Source organism: Molothrus aeneus, chromosome 8 (genome assembly GCF_037042795.1).
Source record: "Molothrus aeneus isolate 106 chromosome 8, BPBGC_Maene_1.0, whole genome shotgun sequence".
In the NCBI taxonomy this organism is placed as follows: domain Eukaryota; kingdom Metazoa; phylum Chordata; class Aves; order Passeriformes; family Icteridae; genus Molothrus; species Molothrus aeneus.
This window is the reverse complement of record NC_089653.1, coordinates 26,957,399-26,978,330: the sequence shown is the minus strand read 5'-3', so window position 1 is coordinate 26,978,330 and position 20,932 is coordinate 26,957,399. Positions and strand designations below refer to the sequence as shown.

The 20,932-nt window shown below is 40.2% G+C and overlaps 1 protein-coding gene across 3 annotated transcripts; it reads right to left on the bottom strand.

The window, feature by feature from the left end:
• Positions 1-2,244: 2,244 nt before the first annotated feature.
• Positions 2,245-13,137, bottom strand: ACSL5 (acyl-CoA synthetase long chain family member 5). 3 transcript variants are annotated; one of them, XM_066554482.1, is made up of 20 exons: positions 12,982-13,137; positions 12,330-12,438; positions 11,617-11,681; positions 11,436-11,537; positions 11,024-11,123; positions 9,705-9,883; positions 9,033-9,065; positions 8,785-8,836; positions 8,169-8,242; positions 7,649-7,726; positions 7,301-7,435; positions 6,629-6,763; positions 6,461-6,556; positions 5,873-5,945; positions 5,022-5,110; positions 4,825-4,941; positions 4,240-4,383; positions 3,217-3,322; positions 2,778-2,845; positions 2,245-2,385 (listed from the first exon to the last, which is right to left on the bottom strand). In XM_066554482.1, exons 1-20 carry the CDS (start codon positions 13,135-13,137, stop codon positions 2,245-2,247), a joined length of 2,052 nt encoding a protein of 683 aa, XP_066410579.1. The 3 variants fall into 3 exon arrangements, with proteins under 3 accessions (XP_066410579.1, XP_066410578.1, XP_066410580.1); XM_066554481.1 differs by having other exon boundaries at positions 2,778-2,849; positions 3,221-3,322; XM_066554483.1 differs by lacking the exon at positions 2,778-2,845 and having other exon boundaries at positions 3,221-3,322.
• Between the last annotated feature and the right edge of the window lie 7,795 nt (positions 13,138-20,932).

Below are 20,932 nucleotides of genomic sequence, written 5' to 3'. Positions count from 1 at the left end.
AGTGTATACTGACTGGGAAGTAAACATTTAACCTTGTAAGTTGCTTTTCAAAGTTAAAAAGGCTTCTGGTGTTGCAATAGGAATATTTTGTGCTTTTAATGGCAAAAATTACATCCACCACTGTCTGTTCCCTCTGAAATCTGAGCCAGTACCCAAGAGATCTTGATCCATTTTAGAGTAAAAGGAAGCAGTATCCAAGAACAAAAATTTTTGTGAATTTTGCTACTAATGGTTAACAGCCTTCTCAAAGCATTTTCATTTAGCATCTAGTATGGATTATTAGAAGAAAGACCTTAAATTGGAGTAACTTATACCAGCTCAAGGCTTTTTAAATGTCTCCAAAATACAGCAGGTGCTTTTGTTCTCTCATAGGGTAGAGTTACATGTCAGCCAGGTTGAAAGGTTTTGAAAATCAGTTCATGTGGCCAAAGTGGCACACAAGAGACCAGTATAAGACTAGTTTACACTTGAATTGCCATATATGTTTTATTGTTGAGGCAGTGCCATTCGCCGTCCAAGCATATCTGTTCAGGGAGCCATCACTTCATTGTATCAATAGGAGTACTTCCCTGGCACTGCAGCAGGTGGCATCACAGGATTCAGCCTCAATTTCCACAGATCTCAGTTGCACTGGATTTACTCTCGCCAAATAACTTGCTCATTTTTGTGTCCACAACCAGTTGTGGGATACATTTCTTCTTCCCCGTTTCTTTTTTTCTATTTTCCTCCCCAGTCTCCCCTGGGGAGAAAGATTAGGCCACCTCTGATTTCATGTCACATTACTTTAAGGAAAGGATAAGAAAGATAAGCAGCATCGTTACATGCAGTTTCAAAGATGCCTTTATAGCCTCACATTTCTGACAAGCACAGTAAGTGACACAATGGTTACCCTAAGATGTCAAGGTCTTTGGGCCCAGACTAGAAACAGAATTAGGTCAGTTGTTTTTACTAGTCAAAGCTAGAGCTGCCTAACAGCAAGTGGGGATCTTTTGATAAATCTTACTTTCATTTTGGGATAGCTGAGCAAGAGCATTAAAGAGGGAGAGGAAAAGCCACTAGCTGTCTGAACAAGACAAGGAAGACAATTTTTGTCTGCAGTCGAATTGGCCTAGGAAAGCTACAGATATACCTTCCCCATGTTGCATCCTTGTTAGCACTGCCTTATGAACTAGAGCTGACTACTGCAGGGACAGGGAGGAGCTCTCAGCAGAGACAGCACAGACTGATGGAAGACGTAAGACAGTTTTCATCTTGCTTAAATCATTTTCTGAAGCAGCAGCTTAACACAAGAAAATCTCACATCTTATTTCATGTGGTAAATTCATTCTTTCACCTCAGCCTAAGCTGAAGACAAAGGAAAGAAAGTTGGTAGAGGAGCAACTAGACTACAGGAGCAAACCTGGACTACACTACATTATTGCCTCATGTCTGGAGCTGTGGCTGACCAGTGACAGCATAGGGAACAAGTTCACGTTCTGCAGCAGTTGTGTTTTAGCTGCAGCCATACAGAGCCAGGCAGCTGACAATGTGGTTGCAGCAGAGCCACAAGTAGTTCACACAGGCTTTAATTTGATTGTGCAGTCTCAATTTATTGCATCCTATAACCTTAGGATTGACAGCTAAAGGTTTACACTTATTAGGCTCAAATTCATAAGTGTATAGGCTTTAACACTGCCATTTCATTTGAAAATGTGCAAAAACTAATCCAGTGCCTCCTAAACAATGAACATTTGCTGTAGACAAATGTATTTTGCAAATGATTACTCATTTTCATTATTAACAACTTGTACCATGTGGTCCAGGACTAGGAACAGGAAATTCACTTCTGTATTTGCTAAACAGATGTTAGCATGAATTCATACTGTGTTCAGTCTGATTGCAGATCAGTCCACAATGGGTCACAGTGGAGTTTGTAGTTTCAGCAGGAAAACCAGATTTGCTTTTGACAATGAGAGGTGCAAACAGCTGTCTTTTAAAGGCTGAGGTTCTTGCATGTTACTGCATTTCAGGCACAGTCCAAGAAAGATGAAAGTTCTGGCTTAGCCTAGACAGTTGATGCTCAGTCCCACAGGATGTTAACACTGCTAGTTGTCAGTTATACTACAGCCATCTTCATCCACAAGTCATTTTTCAAACTTAAATTTATTTAAGTTCCTGTTCCCCTCCACTCAAGCCTGTCTTCACCATAGGCCATGTAGTGTCACTGATTTAACTACTCTGTGCAGTTTGAGTTAAACTGGTTATTTACTCCTGAGTAGATGAATAGAGGGCCTCAATCTCCTTCTGGAAGAATTTAACAACGTCTCCTCGCTTTGCCTTCAGTGTTGGCGTCAAGAGTCCATTTTCTACAGAAAACAACTCTGTGTGGATGTACAGGTCTTTAACCTATTAAAAGAAAACCATTTAGTGCATGACACATTAGAAGACAAACAACAGTTCTTCCCAGCTTCCTTGGGCAGGAATTCAGTCCCAGGAGATCCAGTAACTGAACTGGTTTTTTGGCTGACACAGCAAGAGGGTGGAATTCCAGAAGAGCCCCTACAGCCTGTTGTGAGCCTCCATTCCATCTCTTGGCAATTACTACAGTTGCCTTTCACAGCTCCTGGTCTCCTGGTATAGGGACAGGCAGCCAATGTTTCACTGACTGCATCAATCAGGTGTGTGGGGCAGCTGCCTCAGGGCCCCTCCTGGAACAGGCAGTAGCAGGAATGGAGACTTCCCAGCCACTATGTTAGCAATACAGGTGCTATTGACAAGCAGGATTTGAAAATACTCACTTGTTCAAAGGATTTAAGGCCAGCCTCTCTCCCCAGTTGGATCATATCATCTAAAATAGCTTTCTTCACTGCCTAGAAGAAACACAGCAGAAGCAGAGTGGGCAAAGCTGTCATTCTGTAATTGCAGCTCAAAACCATAACCATTTGCCCAGTCAAGGACAACTGAGGATGGCAAGAATACGTATTTCAACATTAAAGATTTCTCATATTAAGGCCACTACAGAGTCATGTCTCTCTTCTCACTGGAAAAGGAGCAGTGATAGCCCTTGAAACAAGAGACACACTCAGTTCCAGTTTTTGCTGTAAGGGTACTTTCATGACTCACCCAGCATTAAACCAGTTCAAATTACTGAAAAGGGGTGGATAGAACAAATTCAGAGCAATGTAGGATTGGACTTAGAATTAAATGCTGTCTCTAACCCACTAAACACAATGCCACTCACAGGGTTTTTGCAGAGCTCTTCAAAGGAACCTTTGACTCCCAGTTTTGCTGCAAATTCTGGAAGCATCTCAGCATCAGGAACCACTATACCTATTAGAAAAGACTGAAAACAAGTGGAAATAGTCAGGCTGAGACCAAGCTAAGGAATACTAAATGTCTTTGTGAGCTTGATTGCGGGCAGTATTTCTATGACAAGTCAAATTTACAGTTCCATTCATTTTCAGAGTTTCAAAGGTAGCTATGAAGATTTCCAAGTCACTGAGAGTTGTGACAGCAGTAATTGAAGTACTGACACCGTTTGTTATGTGTGCTGAATGGTCCAGCAATTACTTTTAGCTGTTTACAGACTGAAGACTGGCCTCTGCTAGCATAGGTAACACCTCTGGCAAAGGAATGGAGAAACACTTCTGCTGTTCAGAAAGTCTGAGAGAAGTGGGGTTGTTCAGCCTGAAGAAGAGAAGGCTCCAGGAAGACTTATTTGTGGCCTTTCAAAACTAAAAGGGAGCTTGCAAGAAGTATGAGGACAAATTTTTAGTAGGGCTTGTGGCAATAAAACAAGAGGTAATGGTTTAAAACTATAAGATAGTAAATTTATATTAAATACAAGGAATTTCTTTTAAGTGTGAGGGTGGTGAAACAATGGCAGAAGTTGCCCAGAGAGGTGGCAAATGCCCCTTCCCTAGAAACATTCAAGGTCAGGCTGAATGGGGTTCTGAACAATCTAATCTAGTTGAAGGTGTCCCTGCTTATTGCAGGGGGGATTGTTCTGTGAATCTAAACTGCACAGAAGTGACCTGACATACAAATCCCACACAAGTATGTAATTAGCCTTTACCCAGCTTGCAGCAATGCCAGTTTTCACTCAGCAAGTCTGTAGGTCTGAGAACATCTTCCTATAAACTCAGCTCTCTTAGGAACAGATTTTGTTCAAAGACTCTTGTGCATGCATACATTTGTGCCCTGATGATCCAGAACTTGTAGTGGAAGGAAATCTTGCAGGATACTCCTAACATCACTTACCCTCAGACTTTCCCCATGCACAAAGACCTGGGCTACAGGAGCACTTCTGATATAGACATTTTCTATCTTCTCTGGAGCAATGTATTCTCCTTGTGCAAGTTTAAATATATTCTTCTTCCTATCAATGATCTTCAGCGTTCCATTCTAGAAGTTAAAAGTGGAGGTCATTAGTTCCAAGTCACTGTCTTATATAAGAGAAGATAAATAGGCTTTGTTTAGTTGTATGAAAGGCACATCTTGAACTAGTCTAGAAACCACATACTGGTCTTTGCTTTCTACAGAGAGAAGGGTTTGTGTAATTTCTCCAGTTAGCTCAGGGCATGATTAGACATCTCCTTTATTCTCCTCTGACAGAAACCAAGACACCTTGTTATATCACTTCTACAGTGAAGAATAGTCGTAACTATGGGCCTAGGAGGTGTTATTTGATACCCTGTAACCTAATTGGTCTTTGGAGCTTTGACTGGAGTTACCTAGTGAATCTACTGTGTAGGACTTTTATCCTAGAATTCCATCTTTAGAGAATACTGTGAAGTAACAGGAATTAACATGCCAAGAGATGGTTTGTGTTAAGCAACTACTCACTGGCAACCACTTCCCTATGTCTCCAGTGTGGAGCCAGCCATCTTTATCAATTGCTTCTGCTGTCTTCTCAGGATCTTTCAGATAACCCTTGAACACATTTGGTCCTTTAATGCAGACCTATAGCAAGTAGAGAACAGTGTTAGTCACCAAGTCTTATGTTTCAGTATTTCTTGACATGCACAGGAGATGGTGCCTACCTCGCCTTCATTGTTAGAGGAGAAGTAGCTCATTTCTTCCACATCATCTAGTTTTATGATATTACAAGCCAGAGGAGCTCCAACATGGCCTAAGAGAAAAAAAAACAAAAACAAAAACAAAAAAGGCTGCAGTGATAGTAGATACTTACTGGGTTTGTTCACTGCTTTAACATGAACCAGTATTATTTAAAGGAGTATGGCATCAAATGTTCAAGCAAGTTGTTGCAATGCCATTTTCAGACAGTTAATGTAGGACAAATAGCAGCTAAGTCTAGATGCTTAGAGCACTACTGGTGTCATCTACCACACCAGCCACGAAGCACTGAACCACTCGTGCCTCCTCAGGACCCCCTCTCATAGATCCTGGTATTCATTTGCATTTCATCCTCGTTATGCTCTGCAGTTACTGTGTTCACAAAGATGGTGACTTGAGTCTGAATTTAGAATATCCAGTATTGCTAAAAAAAAAGCTAAATCTTCAAGGTCCTTCAGGAAAATAGTCAAATATCATGTCTAATATTTTTGAGTAAAACATATCATTTAGGAGACAAAGCTGGTTTCTTAAGGCCATTTGGGACGTCTCTATCCAGTTTGCTCAGCTCTCTTTATTCCTTTCCTATATTCTGGGACAAAGTCTAGACTGACCTATGACACTTTACACCGGGGTTCCTCATCTGGTTGAGTCAAGAATTTTAGTACCTATTAAACAGACAGGTGACTGCTGCTACCAAGAATCACTTTGAGTACCTATGATTTAATTTTCACTAAAATAAAAGCATTACAGCACTTAGGCTTGAGTGCCCCTTTATGTGGACAGCTCTGGGAGACTTCACAAGTCTCAGCTCCCATACCTGTTGTCCAGTCTCCAGGCATTGAGAAAGTGGATCCAGCTGAGCATTCAGTCTGGCCATAAGCTTCAAAGATCTGTGTGAGAAAGGATGAGTATTCCTTGAACATCAAGTCCTTGGTGTGAAAGGCCTCAGTTTCGACTGTGCCCATGCTCAAGTTTTCTTAGGAAGGAAGCCAAAACAACCTTTGCCTTTAAAATATCTTGATCTTATTGGTGTAACCAGATGTTAAGGTTCACCTATTCAAACTTTGCTTTGGTCACTACATTTTCTGTTCTCAAATGTGCTACATTGGGAGCTCATTAACTGTCAGAATAAGCCACAAAACTCAGAGGCAGCTGCCTGACTATGAGTGCTGCATGTTCCTATTTCTGCTGCTCCATTCTTCTTCTCAAAGCCTACAGCTTAGTTTTTTGGTAGTGTAGTTTAAAGTGGGCCCTGCAGAATTTTTTTCCTGTTACAGTTAACTCAGATGAAGCAGTCTGTAAATGCCTGAGACTTGACAGCATTGAGCTGGACCCCAGCTATATCACTGGTCACTCATTTGTGCATAGTCAAACAAGGCTTACTTTTAAAGAAAACTCAGCTTACCTGACAGCCTAATGCTGCTCTAAGAAATGTCAGGACAGAGGGAGATATAGGGGCTGCACCTGTCACCATGATACGTACTCTTCCACCCATGGTTTCCTACAAGTAAAAAGAAGTCATCAGCTCCTCCAATATTACCTTGCTAGCTCCCTTACACTTGGAATAACTTACCTGAATTTTTTTGAAGATTAGCTTGTCCCAAATGCTGTCATTTCGAATGATGCCCTGTTTTATTTCAGCTGTCTTCATAAACACAGCAAATTTTAACAGGAAATTCTTTACTGGGGTGTTTGCACCACTCTGGATCTGCAAGGAAAAGTAGTAGTGACTCTTGGGTTTAACTCACATCTGTACATCTCAGTCTTGCCTTATTAAGAGGCACCAAATCTTACTTCAGTGTTCTAGGGCCTGTCTTCACCACTGCAGTATCTAGGAGGTGACTCAAAAGGCAATACTAATTCATGTTACTGCTGAAACACTACAGCCATAGCTTTGAGGAACAGGGATCCTGTTAGCTGTGCACTTGATTCATTTGCATTACAAAAGTAAACAAAGTTTTTGTCTCTTAACAGCAACAAACATAGCCCGGTCATGACTGGATATGCTGACAAAAACAAAGTTTTTGTCTCTTAACAGCAACAAACATAGCCCGGTCATGACTGGATATGCTGTTCTTATACTCCCAGAACGCTTTCCATCTCCTCAGAAAGGATTCTAAAACATTCTTTTTGCTAAGGGGTAATTAGCTAGTGGTGATGTTATGACTTATTCAATACTATTTTGTATTTGTATGCTTGTTTGGATATATGAACACAAAGAACACAGCTAAAATTGCTCACATACCTTGTCATAGACTCTGTTGAGCAGTCTTGGTACAACTGGAAATAGCGTTGGCTTCAAGGTTTTCATGTCATCTGTTAGCAGCTTGATATCTCCTTGGAAGAAGCCTACTTTTGCTCCACAGCTGTATACCACAGTCTAAAAATTGACCAGACTAACCTTAGTCAAGCAGAATTCCTAGCTTCACTAGCTATAATTATTAGTCTATGAAAAGCAGCATGATTTCCAGTGCCCATTTATTACAAAATAGGGAAAGTTATTGTGTGAATAGGTTTTGAGGACATACACATTGCTAATGTCTTTTGCTATAATTTGGTTCATAAAAGCTCAGATACATATATCTGTACATACCTGCACAACTCTCTCAAACATGTGAGCCAGAGGAAGATAGGAAATGGCAACATCTGAACTTGTACACTCAATTGTGTTCTAGATGGAAAGGAAGTAGAAGTAGGTTAGCATTTTCTATGCCTACCTGAGTTACTTTTACGTAGAAAGTAAATAAAATTGGGATCAGTATGAGTACTTTGAGACAGACACTTTCAATGACTGAAGCAACTCAGGCTCATCCATCACCTCTTCAAGATTTGCAGCTGTCACTCAGCCACACTAAATCAAAATTAGTTTAATGTTTAGGCAAATCTTGAAATAGATGGTTTAGTACTCTTGGTATTTAGGACTGACTCATTCTAGAATAACTTCTATGTACAAGTTCTTGTTCAATTCAGACCAAGTTTCTTGCAGTAGTATTGTCTCATTGAAAAAGGGGCACTTAGGAAAGCATCAGTTTCTGGGAGTGAATGGTTTACAGAAAATGCCCACAATAAAGCTGGTTTCATGACTGAGGGACATATCCTGGAAAGCAGCTTACCTCTGTGCATCTAAGGAAGGCAGCAGCATTTGAAACAACATTCTGATGTGTCAGCATGGCTCCTTTAGGGTTACCTTTGGAGAGATCAAGCGAGGTGAGCTGTGGCTCTGACTGCTTCTGCTGGCAGTTCCCATGTCTAGTTTGGCTCAGTTTGAACTATCTCAGTACTAGGCTCAGTCCCAGCAATTATTCTTACGAGAGATCACAAATATGCCTCATCTTGAGTGCTTTCAGCTATGGATGTTACATAAAGAAGATGGATAGTGAAACAGCAGAGCAATTGGGAGTAGCATAGAGAATGCTGAAACAAGATTTTTGCTTTAGCCCCCTGAGGACCAAAATACACAGTTGAACAACCAATCTCTTGAACATTAAGGCTGCATTTTTCATAGGGTAAGATAGCATGAATTTGGCTTTTCTTGCCCCCAGTTTTAAGAAGCTTTATCACAGTGCACTTCACTTGTAATAACAATATCCCAAGTAAAACTGCAAGAGCAGTTTGACATTGCTCTAATTTACTGGTTTACTTCCATGTTCATAGGATTTCTTTACTTTTGTGCAGGGAAGCTGCATGGGGAGGCTCTTTCAGTGGGGAAGCCTCACTATAAATTCTTACCTGTGGTTCCACTTGTAAAACACACAACAGAAAGATCTTCGGGCCTAGGAGGCTAGAGAGAAAAAGCCACATAAAGTCAGCATGAGGATTATGATGGTTATCTGTAACTACATACAATTCTTAACTGTCATGAATCAGGAATTCTGGGTCACAAAAAAATCTGCCAGCCTCCTCTACTAGCAGCATAGCCAGAGTTCTTTCCAGAGACTAGTTTTACAAGTCTTTAGCTGTTTCATAAAGATACTTACAACTGGTTCTCTGATGTTGTTTTTTCCCAGCTCCTGTTTTAGAAAAAAACCACAGCTTAAGAGATGTGCACAATAGGTGAATAGGTAATTGCATTTCAAATGCAACACTTGTTTTACTACTTTGCCTCTTGATACTCGATCTTATTCAAACAGAAACCTCTTCCTGAATCCAATACACAGAACTCCGAAAAACTGTCTGCTGCAAGTGTGGAAAGGACACATTTGAATGTGTGGAAAGTGATCAGAACTACTTTAGGAATGTGGAAGTCCTGAGTGGAGAGGTTTCCTTTTATTTGACATAGGCCACATCTCTTTACATGAATGCAAGCTTAAGCCTAGTATTGGGATGTCTAAGCAGCCAGTAATTTGCACTTACAGTTCCAATTAGATTCAACTGCCAGCTTAGAAGCCAAATAAATCCTGTTACAACAGGATCACAAATTAAGCTAAGCAAGTCTTGGCTGTTCACAGCACATGGGCACAACTTTAGTCAACTGTTTCAACTCTGCAACTCTGTTTAGCTAAAGATATCAAGTTTCAAAATGACTGCTCATTAAGATGTCAGGTACAGGCATGACAACTGGGTAATGCTTACATTAAAGTGTCATTGCTGCCACAGAAGATCAAGATGTTTAAGCTGGCAAAGTATTACAGAAGCCTTTATCCACCTACCTCAACCTCCTGCAGTGACAGAATTTCAATTCCCACTTTAGCTCCTCTGTCCTTGAGCTCTTTATCAAAGAGATCCATGAGAACAATAATCTTTAGACATGGGGTCTTTTTGTCCTCACAGTTCTTAAGCAAGATCTCTGCTTTTGCAGGCGTGTCACAGATCACCACGCTTATGTCAGCTACAGAAAAGAAATTATCAGGAGTCTGTTTAGAAGACATGAGGCCAGTGACAGCTCAGCAGCACATACTTTAAGAACATATCATTGGTTTGGTGCCATTTGCATTTGTTTATATGGATTCAGTGGCTGGCCTACAGTGCTGAGAAGGTTCCTCCTACCATACTCAACTGATTGGGCAAACCTGATGTTCTGGCAGTATAAAGTGAGGGCAAATGCTGAAGAGCTGAAAAGAAATATCATTGCTCATAGTCAAGATGGGCATTGAAACTTTTGGTATTGCCATGATATTGTTTAGGTTTAGCCATCTTCCTTAAATCAAAAGAAATTTAAGCCAAATTGAAAGAGGTAGCTAAAAATAATGAGTTAATACTTCAGCTTCCCTGTAGATGCAGTTACAAAAGCCTTTTCCTTTAAGTCAGCAAAGGACCTGGATTTGCTTGAGCCTGCCAGTTCCCAGTTAGATTGGTAAATTACAGCTGTGTAATCAATCCCAAAACAACACCTGTTTCCAAGATTCACCACCATAACTGTTGAAGTGGTTTTGCTTGGCAAATCCTATTTTTGGGATGGATACCAGATCACTGTAACAACAGTGGATATTTATTCCCCCCATATCTCTCCTAAGACTGGGGGAAGAAAGTCTGAAGATTTATTTAACTTCCTTGCCTGTTTATTCCATGTTCGCCTGCTGGGTGTTGTTTCAGTAGATTTAACAGATTTAGGCAAATCTTTACCCTTTCCTCCTCCACTCTTTTCATCCTACAGACATATACAGACAGACATATAAATCTAGTCTTAATTTACATGCAAGTCTGGCTGCATTCTCTGTTTGTTTGGCAGTGTGGGAGTTCAAGATTGCAAAATCTCAAATAGCAAATAGTTGAGCACTGATTGCAGAATGATCCACAGGACCTAGCAGATCCTTCAGTGGTCTTGCAATCAAGACACTAGGAGACATAGAAAGCCCCCTGGATTCTTGTTGGCATTGAACCATGTGCCCTGCAAAGCATCTTCACTAAGTGTCTATAAGAGCAGTAAGGTTAAAGCTACTCTGATTTTTGCAAATTCCCTTGAACGTAGCCCTCCCAAAACAAAGTTTCCTAGAAAAATCCTTATGAAAGAGTGGAAGTCAATATTTACCTTTGTTAACAATATATACAATGGCCTCTGGTCCCAGAGTGTCGTAGAGTGGAACAGCAACCATTGAGTAGGTGTAGCAGGCATATTCTGAAATGATCCACTGAAAAGAGAAAACAGCACAACTAAGGAAAACTAGGAGCCTTCAAGACAGGATTGCCTACAGACTTCATACAGCTTGACAAGCCCATGCACTTGGTAGTGGGGGGTATGGAAGGAGCACACCCATGAGAATAAGAGTTGTGAGAGGTCATTGCATTACATGCTTGGAATGGTATGTGATCAGTCAGTAAAAAGGGAATTGGAAAGGAAAAGTGATTGTTCCTGATGTGGCCTGAAGCTATTTAAATACAGACTCTCCTCTCGGCCCAAGGTGTCAAAATAGTGCAGGAAAGAATACACAATTTTTGCTTACCTCTGGCCTATTCTGAGCAAAAATGCCAATATACTGGCTTGATGATGGTTGGCATCCTTTTTGCAGAAGTCCTGATCCCAGGTATTTAGTTCTGTCTGAAACCTGCAAGATAGTTTTTCCCCCACTTTAGTGTTACAAAGCAGAATCCCAAATTAATTCATCTGTCATGTACAATACTCACCTGTTTATATGTCAGCCACTGATAAGGTTGCTTGGGTTTCCTGTAGCCTAGACAGTCACCATTTCCTAATGAAAGAGTTCAGAAAAGCAATTTCAAAGCTCAGTACTGAAGTTGCATAACACTAAACACTTGAAGTGGGAAATGTTTTCTGTCAGGCATTCAGGGAACTGCATGGAGAGCAGGTCAGTGTCCATAGTTAAGCACTTTGCCCAAACCAAGGCTGTAAGACGGTTAGCTTTATCCTTACAAGCAATACTTCTAAGATCTGGTGATATTTGTTCGATTGCACAACCCATGTGAGGTTGAAATAGCTTGCAAACCATCACACATTTCCATGCATAGGACTTGTGAAGTGACATGCACAAATTCATATCTGTTGTAAACAGGCAGTAATTTCACAGGAAAACTCACATCATAAGACAAAGGAGAGGTGTTTCCCCCCCAGTTCCTCTGATGCTTCGTATCTGCTGACTCTTGACTGAACTCTACCATCTTCAGCTTCTGGTATTTGTTCCTGCCCAGTCTCCCAAATAAGACTAGTACTAAATTGGGACAGGGAGAAATATGGTCACTTGTCTCTCCACCCCACAGAAGGTTAGAAGAGCTGTTGCTAGCCTGCATTATTACCACAGCCAAGACACAAGGAAAAGGATCTTGGAAAAATTTTGTTTATTTGTCATAGACAAGTACTAACTACCAGATGCAAAGCTTACCAGAAATACTCACTCCTCTCTGGAAAACTTCATACAGGGTTTTAGCATCTTCAAAGTAATAAGAAAGCAGGTTATTATCTGTCAAGAGTGCAGCTCTTCTGGCTCCTCCCTAGGAACAGAGCATGGTTATGAAACAGTGCAGACCAGATAAAATATCATTTGTTCCTCAGCCATTCTCTCATCAATCCCATTTAAAGCATTTCAATAGCATTGTATTGTTAGGGAAATCTTTTCCCTTCCTGATTTTGATCTACTCAGTCACATGCAGAGAGATTTTCTAGATGGCCCACCTTTATGTTGAGTTACAGGTTATTGAGAGGCCTTGACTGAGTGCTACCACTTCCCTTGTTACATGAAGTCTAGCACCAGTTTCAAAGCTGATGCAGTGCATTCAAAATACAAAAGGAAAGTCAGTGACAGCCAAAGCCATCTGGTAAAAATTCCATCCAACCCTGGTTGGAACAAGCTGCTGTTTCTCATCTCAGCATCTTAAGATCTCCCATCTCCCCACTGTGCTTTTGAGTTGTACACCTGGGAGAAAAGGCTGTGCACATCGGACAGGAGAGCTTCCACTGACACCCAGAGTCAGAATGGATCAGTATTCAGATGAAGCTCCAAAACAGACCATGCCCACAAGCAGAGAAAGCATTACCTCAATTCCTATCGACTGTTTGTTCAAGTCAACAGGAGGTAAAAGGGGTTTTGGCCTGCTTATCACCCACAGGAAGATGACAGCTCCAAATGCAATGAGACTGATCAATGCTGGTGTTGGGAGCGGTGAGAACAACACTTGAAGTATCCAGATCATTGTACTGGATCAGTGGAGCCAGAGCTGAATCTGAAACAAATAGGAGGTTTAGTAGACTTGAGTTAGAAGCTTTAATTACCTATGAGCCATGGTTACTTAAGTAGCTTGTTAAATAATACTGCAAATCATTTCAGCAGTTTGCCCCTGGAGAGTCCTGGTACAATAGTGAAGCACATTTATGCAATGCTTTAGGCCTCTTAAGAGATCTTAAGTCACCTGTCCCCATAAATCTTAATCTATGCTGCATCCACCTCCACAGAAAGCCAAAGCCTGATGAAGTCAGACAAGGAACAAATTCTTTCCATCCTTAAGTAAAAAAATCTGCCTGAAGAAAACCAGTATATAATTTCCCAAATATATCTCCCCATGTATAACTAAAAAATGCCTATGGTTCAGTGATGTGAATTGTGGAAGTAAGAAAATTCCTCAATATTGTTAGTGTTCAATAGGAAATGGTTTTGCTGAAATAGGAAGATAAATTATATGTTGGGTACATCTACATATATGTCTGCAGGACAAACAGTATATTCACTGTCAGCTGCTTTTCCTGGTCATGCCAGACAAATATTTCAGAGAGTGACAGTGTGGTCAGCCAAAAAAAAACCAGCACAAATCAAAACTGTGAAAGCCACTTTCCACCAGGAAGTGGTCACCTGGAAGTCAATGTGTGCAATGGAAGTCTAACTGGGAAATACAGAAACAATTCTGCTGCTTGCATTCCCCAGGGTATCTTCCATCAAGGACAGGGAAGCAAAATCTGAGAATGCAGACTTTCTTATAAGACACAGAGACCTGAGCTTTTTTCCTTAGAAACAAGCATTTTATCTCCAAAATGTTCTGACGTGTTTTAAGATTGAATTGCCAAAAGGAAGGACTGCTTTCTGTCTGAATCAGCTTAGATCTCAGCAAATGTATTTGCTAGTGTCTAAATATCTATGCAGGACACACCACTGCACACTTTGCAAGATGAACAACACTCTCAAACGCCTTCATACAGAATCAAAGGAACCCCATCAGTAGATAATATGTCATCTATCAACTAAATCCCTGTACAAGAAGAATACCAGGAGTCCTGATGCAATGAGTTCCAGTTACCTTTTAACTATAATTCTAATGAAGTTGAAGGTATTTTACAAACCAAGAGTAAGTTCAGACAGGACCTGAAGTCAGAATTTGAGTGTCTGAGCCCAGACTGCTCATTTAGATTACCCATATCTATTTTACAGTTTTGTAGTTTCCAGTGGCAGGGTTAATCAGCAATCCTGGTGTGTTCTCTGGTAAAAAAGGCATGCTCTGCCTGCTCTGCATCTGAATAAGAAAGGGTATCTCAGAGGCTTTTCAGCTAGTCCAAGCTGCCAGATGCACATCACCTACATATCTGAGAAATACCAACTCCCTAGTCCTCTTTCCTACTCTAAACCTTAGTTGCCACATGCCCTTCAAACTCCTGACCTTGGCTTCAGAGTCCAAAAAGATTGTGCTACAGCCTGAAAGGCAGGAACTGCCCTTGGGACTCTCTACTGATAGGCAATTCCAGTCACTGGGCATATTGATCCTGTGGGAGCACAAACCTGTTTGTACACAGCATATCACTCATCTCCCTTTGGACCTTTATCAATTGAGCCTGGATTTAAAAAAAAAAAAAAAAAAAAAAAAGCAGAACCTAAATCCAGGTCTGCTGATCAAATTTACATTCAGGACAAAGCTACTTAGCAGTTTAGGTTTAGCACTGCTTGGTTTGGAAAACTGAAGATTATTAATTAAGTGAATTTGGTAATCAGCTGTTCTTGACACTATATATATCTGGACCATTAATGGAGCAGTTAGCAAGCAGCTTTCTGCAGTGATTAAACTGCATATGGTTTGTCGTTTATATTTCTTCTTTCACTACCATGAGCAAGACACTTTTTACAGCATGAGCACTGAGCAGCTAGGTAGAGGCATTTCCATTCTCCATCATGAAAGGTGGAATATACAAACTCTATTCCTTTAGCTCAGAGCCCACTACTAAATCCAAGTGACAGAGCAAATCACATTTGCACCATTTGTATGTCGGAAGCTTTCTAGACTGACAAAGGAATTCACATTCACTGCATTTCACATGACTCTTCCCTGGTCATTTTTCAATCAGCAGTGAGAGAACAGAGCTATATGCAGGTAACCAGAGACACCACAGGCCTGTACAGCTGCACCAGTTTTATTGGCTGAAGTGTGCTCTCTGCTTATTTTAACAGTACTTTTAAGATGATTTCACAGAAACCACAAATGATAGGTTGTTTTTAAAGTATCATGCTAGAGGTAAGAAACAAAACTATCTTATTTATGGCACCAAGTCCTCTTCTTTAACTTATTGATATGGCTTACCATTAACACTGTCTGACTAGGTCAGACAGATCAGAGCAGTTGTCACAAATAGCTACTGTCTGTTACATGGACTTATTGGACAGAAAATTTACTGAAGACATTTGTCTGACCTTTTTGTGACAAGGATCAGAGAACCCAGTAACCTCAAATGCTCCATGCAGCAGTAGACAAGTCACTGAAAATTTTTCCATCAGGGTATTTCCCTGTTCTCACTGACTAACATGCAAAGTACTTTGTACCAGGACATGTAAGAGGACTGAACATCAGACCCTGAAGGATATGATTTTTTTGCTTGCAGCAAAGAACTCAAAGTCCAGAGAGAACACCTAATCAAGAAATGATCATTTAATACAGCAAAACTTTTGCCTTCAGTTTCTGCCTTTCTGAAAAAGGCTTTCACAAGCCTTTTGCATAAAGAGTAAAGGAAAGATCAGGCAGTAGTTTAATCCCATTGCAGCCTACCCAGCATACCTGTAGGGAGTCAAGGATGATTTTCAATTATATTTGAATGAATTTTTCATTTAAAGAAAGACCTGTTGACAAGTTTCTTTAAAGTCTGGGAAGTATTATATGCTCATTAACTTCTAGGGTTTGGTGGGTGTTTGCAGTAACTTTGAGTCTTCATTAGCCCTCTTACAGCCTTGACTGAAACTACATATGCAGGACTTTGCATATATACCCTTTAAAGATAGAGAGCTTAGTGTTGCATATAAAAAAGTACAGATGCACAAAAACACAGATCTAGGTAATACAAAAAAATGTTTTTCATATCTGAAAAACTATTTTCAACACCCTTACTTTATTAATAGAATAGTGACCGTGTTTTCTTTTACTTTCCAACAATGTTTCCACAAAAGGGCTTTAGTTTCTTCAGTCAAAGCACATAGGGTGTGTTACTTAAGCTGTGGCAAGAGATTGTCAGCAAATTTGTCTCAATTCCCAGAATTAGGACAGTTGTTTCCTATGCCTAGAGCTTTTACTGTAACTATTTGTCAATCCAAGTAGCTGCTAATTTATCACCTCTGGCATCATCCAAATGCCATTTAGTCCTGCTGCCATCAAAACAGAAAAGCCAGAGAGAGAACAGGAATCTGTACTTGATAGACCTTCCTGTCCATAGTGAGAGAACAGCTGCAGCCTAAATCTGTGCTATGGAACAGCTACAACCAGAGTTCATCCCACAAATCCAAGTGCCCCTGCATACATGATACCTGATCTACATCAATTTAGTGAAAACTCAGTGCAGAACAAGAAAAAAAAACAAAGCATTTTGGACAGACACCCACTTCCACTGCAGGGTAAGTCTGAGCACCAGTTGCCTTTCTAAACTTCGGAGGGGTCAGAGGTGGAGTGTCTGACACTCCTGAGTTCTGAGGGCTCAACTCCCAGGGACACAAAATGCACAGGATGTCTCAAGCCACCTGTTAAGCTTCTTGTGCAATTAGATGCTGGACAGTTGAAAGTGTACTTAGGTTGTCTGCCCTGATCAATGGTCAATGGGATAAGATTGACCCACTAAAGCCCCAGAGTCAAAGGCTTCATTTTTATCAGAAGAGATTACAGGGATACCATTCACAGCCTTGAGTTCAGGAGTACACATTCTCATTTCTACTGTACCTCCCCCTTTACAGCTATTCCTTCATTACCTAAAAGGAATTAAAGTTATTCTCTATCTTCTCCACGTGAGATTCTCTCCACTGGAAAGTGGCTGATCTTTGTACTTTTGATTACATAAATATGAAGAAAAATCAGTGTCATCTCCATTGCAAGAGTTCATTATGGACAACAATGCAACCTCTGATACTTGCACAATTTTGGAAGCAACAGTCTGCACTGCCTGGGAGAATGTCTTCTGCAGTTATGTACTTTGCATCAAGTTTGCCTAAGCTTTTGGCATGATCATGACATCTTTTTTCTCATCATTAGTAAGGCAACACTGACTGTTTACAAGCAGGAAAAGTGGAGTACAGCCACCTACACTAATTAGTTACTTAACCATCAGTAACTCACTCTTTCCACCTGCTTACACAGTGCAGCTCTTGCCTGGTGTCGTCCTGCAGACGTGAGCCGCTTTGCCAGTTCTTGCTCCTTGGAAACTTTGTATTGCATACTCCTCCTTGATGCAGCTGAAGTCTTGTGTTCCACAGGGTTTAGGAACATCAAGCTTTGAGCATCCAGAGGAAAGTTAAAGCACAGAAGCTCAGCAGTGATTGCTGAGCAGAGCCATGCAAAATACAAAGCAAAATGCTCAGTAACCTGCATTAAGCCCAGGATATGCTTCAGTGAGGCTTTGCTTTTAGAGTACCTCTTCAGAGAGTCAGAGCCAAACAGTTCAAGCACTTTTTGATCTTAGCTGAGAAACACCATGCTGGAGGGTGGGAAAGGACAAGGCCTTAGTAACTTTCAGGAAGCAGAGTGCTATGGTTTCTGAGCCTTGCTGATGAAACCAATTGAATTCAAGCTTTCAGTATGTTTAAATAGAAAGACCATTTTTTTTTACATAAGGAATTTTACTGTCCTGGATATTACTGTCTCTCCATCAGGAGGGCAACAACATCATGACACTACTTAGTACTAAAAGTTTTTTTCTCAGATAAATTGAAAAGCCAATATTTCATATAGTCCTTATATCAGATTTTCTCTTTGAAACTACCTACTCAGAAACATGCACGACTGGCCCTTTGAAGCTTTTAAGAATTTAAAATACAGTCAGTATAGCAGGTTCTGTTACTGTTTATCCTATTGGATAATACAGGTTCACTCTTGCAAAAATGCAAGAAGTGCCTCAAAAAAAGTGCATTCATGCATCAAAACTGTATTAATAGGAAGTTTTCTCTAGTGATAGGGCATGGTTTTAAGAGCAAGGACTTAAGCTTGACTTGAAAATTCACATAGAACTCCTAAGAAAATTAGAATATTATCACTAGGCACCTTAGCCACACAGAGAAAAGGTAGCACTTAAAGTTTCTAGATATTAATGTCCTTACTTCATATTATCACAGCACTTCAATTATGAAGAGCAAAGAACAAACACATATCTGAACTGAACTCAGCCCAAGGTCCACATTTAACTGATAGCACACTACCAGAGATTTCTTAGGAGGCTCCTGAAAAACTCATTATCTTGAACCCTGCATCTAATCACTGCACTTGCACATTGGATTTACTAAAGCCCATGTGAGTAACAACAAGCAAACTCATGAGCAATAAAACAAATACAGTAAAACTTCATTACTTACACAGAAAATCTGGCAGAGCATGTATAGAGATGAGAACTAGTGAGTAAAGGCACCTACCATTTTGAATATAGGGTAGGAAATCAACCTCTTCTTAAGTAAAAGGGAGCCTTAGTAGAACAGTACAAAACCAACACCACTTAGGTAACGCTCATGTCCAAAACTACAGCCAGTTTCTTGTCCCCAGTTTAAATAATTCAGCAACTAGAAAAGCACATTGGTAATCAATTTGGACACTTTTGGGAGGGGAGCTTTAAGGGAGGAACTTGCATGGGGAAATGAGTGATTGAAAAAAATAAACCAAAAATAAAAACCCCCAACAATTCACCCACACAAGAGGAAGTAATTAAGCTTTTTTGTTCGTTAATGTAAACAGCTTGAAGTAGATCTAAATGAAAAGTAAACCAAAACATTTTGAAATTATATTTATAGTTTATTCTTTCTAAGCTGTTTTATTATTTATTTATTTAAGTTTATTTCTTTCTTTGCTATTATCTTTCCTATGTATAAAGCTTGTAGTCTCAACAATAGAAATTTTCTCTCTATAGCTGCATATATGTTATGGTGAGCAAAACTTTGTAGCCTGTAATACCAACAAAATGATTTGACTACAGCATCTCTCATATACTGCTGCAATGGACTTGCTGGTGGGCTGGATTTCTGCTGATGGTTTTGTTTTATTTGGTTTTGATGTTAGTTTTCTAGTTGCTTGTTGTTGGGTTTTTTCTTTTCTTTTTGTTTTTTTCCCCCAAAAAGCTACCTAGTTCTTTCTGTTCTGTTATAGACATACATAGCTGCAATTATTTGTAACAGGTAACAGTGAATCATGTTTCAAGCTTCAGTTTTGTTTTCTGCTGTGACATGGACTTTTTAAAATGATTTCACAGTTTTATTTCTTTGTTTATAAGTTTATAGCTGTTGCAGTTTCCCTTTTCCTCTTCAATCCTTGTCTAATATAACTGGAATTTTGCAGTAGGTTTGGAGGAATGGGAACACAGTAACTTCACCTCTCTTCTTAATTGCCTTAATCTCAGATTTTAGAATTGTTTTCTCCACGTAGAAGTTTCTCATTTGACAGTTTTCCTATGCTGCATGATTTCAGAATAATCTGCTTAGCTAGACAAACTGTAAAGCTGAGATGAAATTAACACAGCCTGTACTTGCATCCAAAATACAACCTGTACTGGACCTTGGCTTGCTAAAACACATAGCCCCTACTAATTGCAATTATATTTTTATTGCTGCTGTAATCTTTATACTATTAAAGTAGAACTAGCTTACATGTAGTTGTAGCATTATTTAGCCATGTAGGTATCTTTTAGGGAAACTGAGGGTTGATTCACTGTTTTTCCTGCAAGCTGAGCATAAAAAAGAAATAGCTTTTTCTTCATGAAACTTCTCTGCCTTTGGCTTTTCCTTCCCAGACTTCTTCCTGTGGCATTTCAGAGAAGCTATGAGCTTCAGCTTTATTAGTGCCTGTCGGGGGCATTTGTGAGGCTTATAGAGAGGAGACAAGGCCAGGCTCCCAGCCCAGCCAGGTCCATTAGCACCCATTCTGTGTGCCTCTCTTAGCATTTCCCCCCTTCAGAAATCTGGCCTCGGGCTGTTATTTTTCCAGGAGCAAGAGAACAAGCAGTGAGTTTGCCCTGTCACTGGTCAGCTGTTGGATAGCAGTCTGTGTATCTCAGGTGCATTCACTTTGCTGCAGGGTGGGAGAGCATGCCCACAGCACGGTCCTGCCTGGCCTGCCAGGAGCCCAGGATGTGACCCAGAGCTCTATAAAGCTACACTCTATTGCCTGGGCTCACTGGGTGTCACAGCTCCAACACAAATTGGATTAAAGGGTGCACATAGGAAAGCTTCTCCTGAATGATCATTTCTGTTCAATGCTCATAAATTAGAATACAGATGACACTCTTCCCCAGTTACACATAACAAGTGACATGCAAATATTGAGGCTTTTAATTTTTCATAAATGATTTGAATAAACTCCAGATTTTTGAAAGGCACGGATCTTTTTTTGCAAGTACTTTTCTGTCAAAATCAAAGCAGAGTTATGAATCTCAGCCTTTGCTTCCCTTTGTGCATGTATATAAAATTTACACCTACAACACCCATCATACCCATTAGTGACTTAAGATGAGCAGTAGGTAGCTCATGCATATGGGGAGTTCATGTTGTTTCCTTTCTGTTGT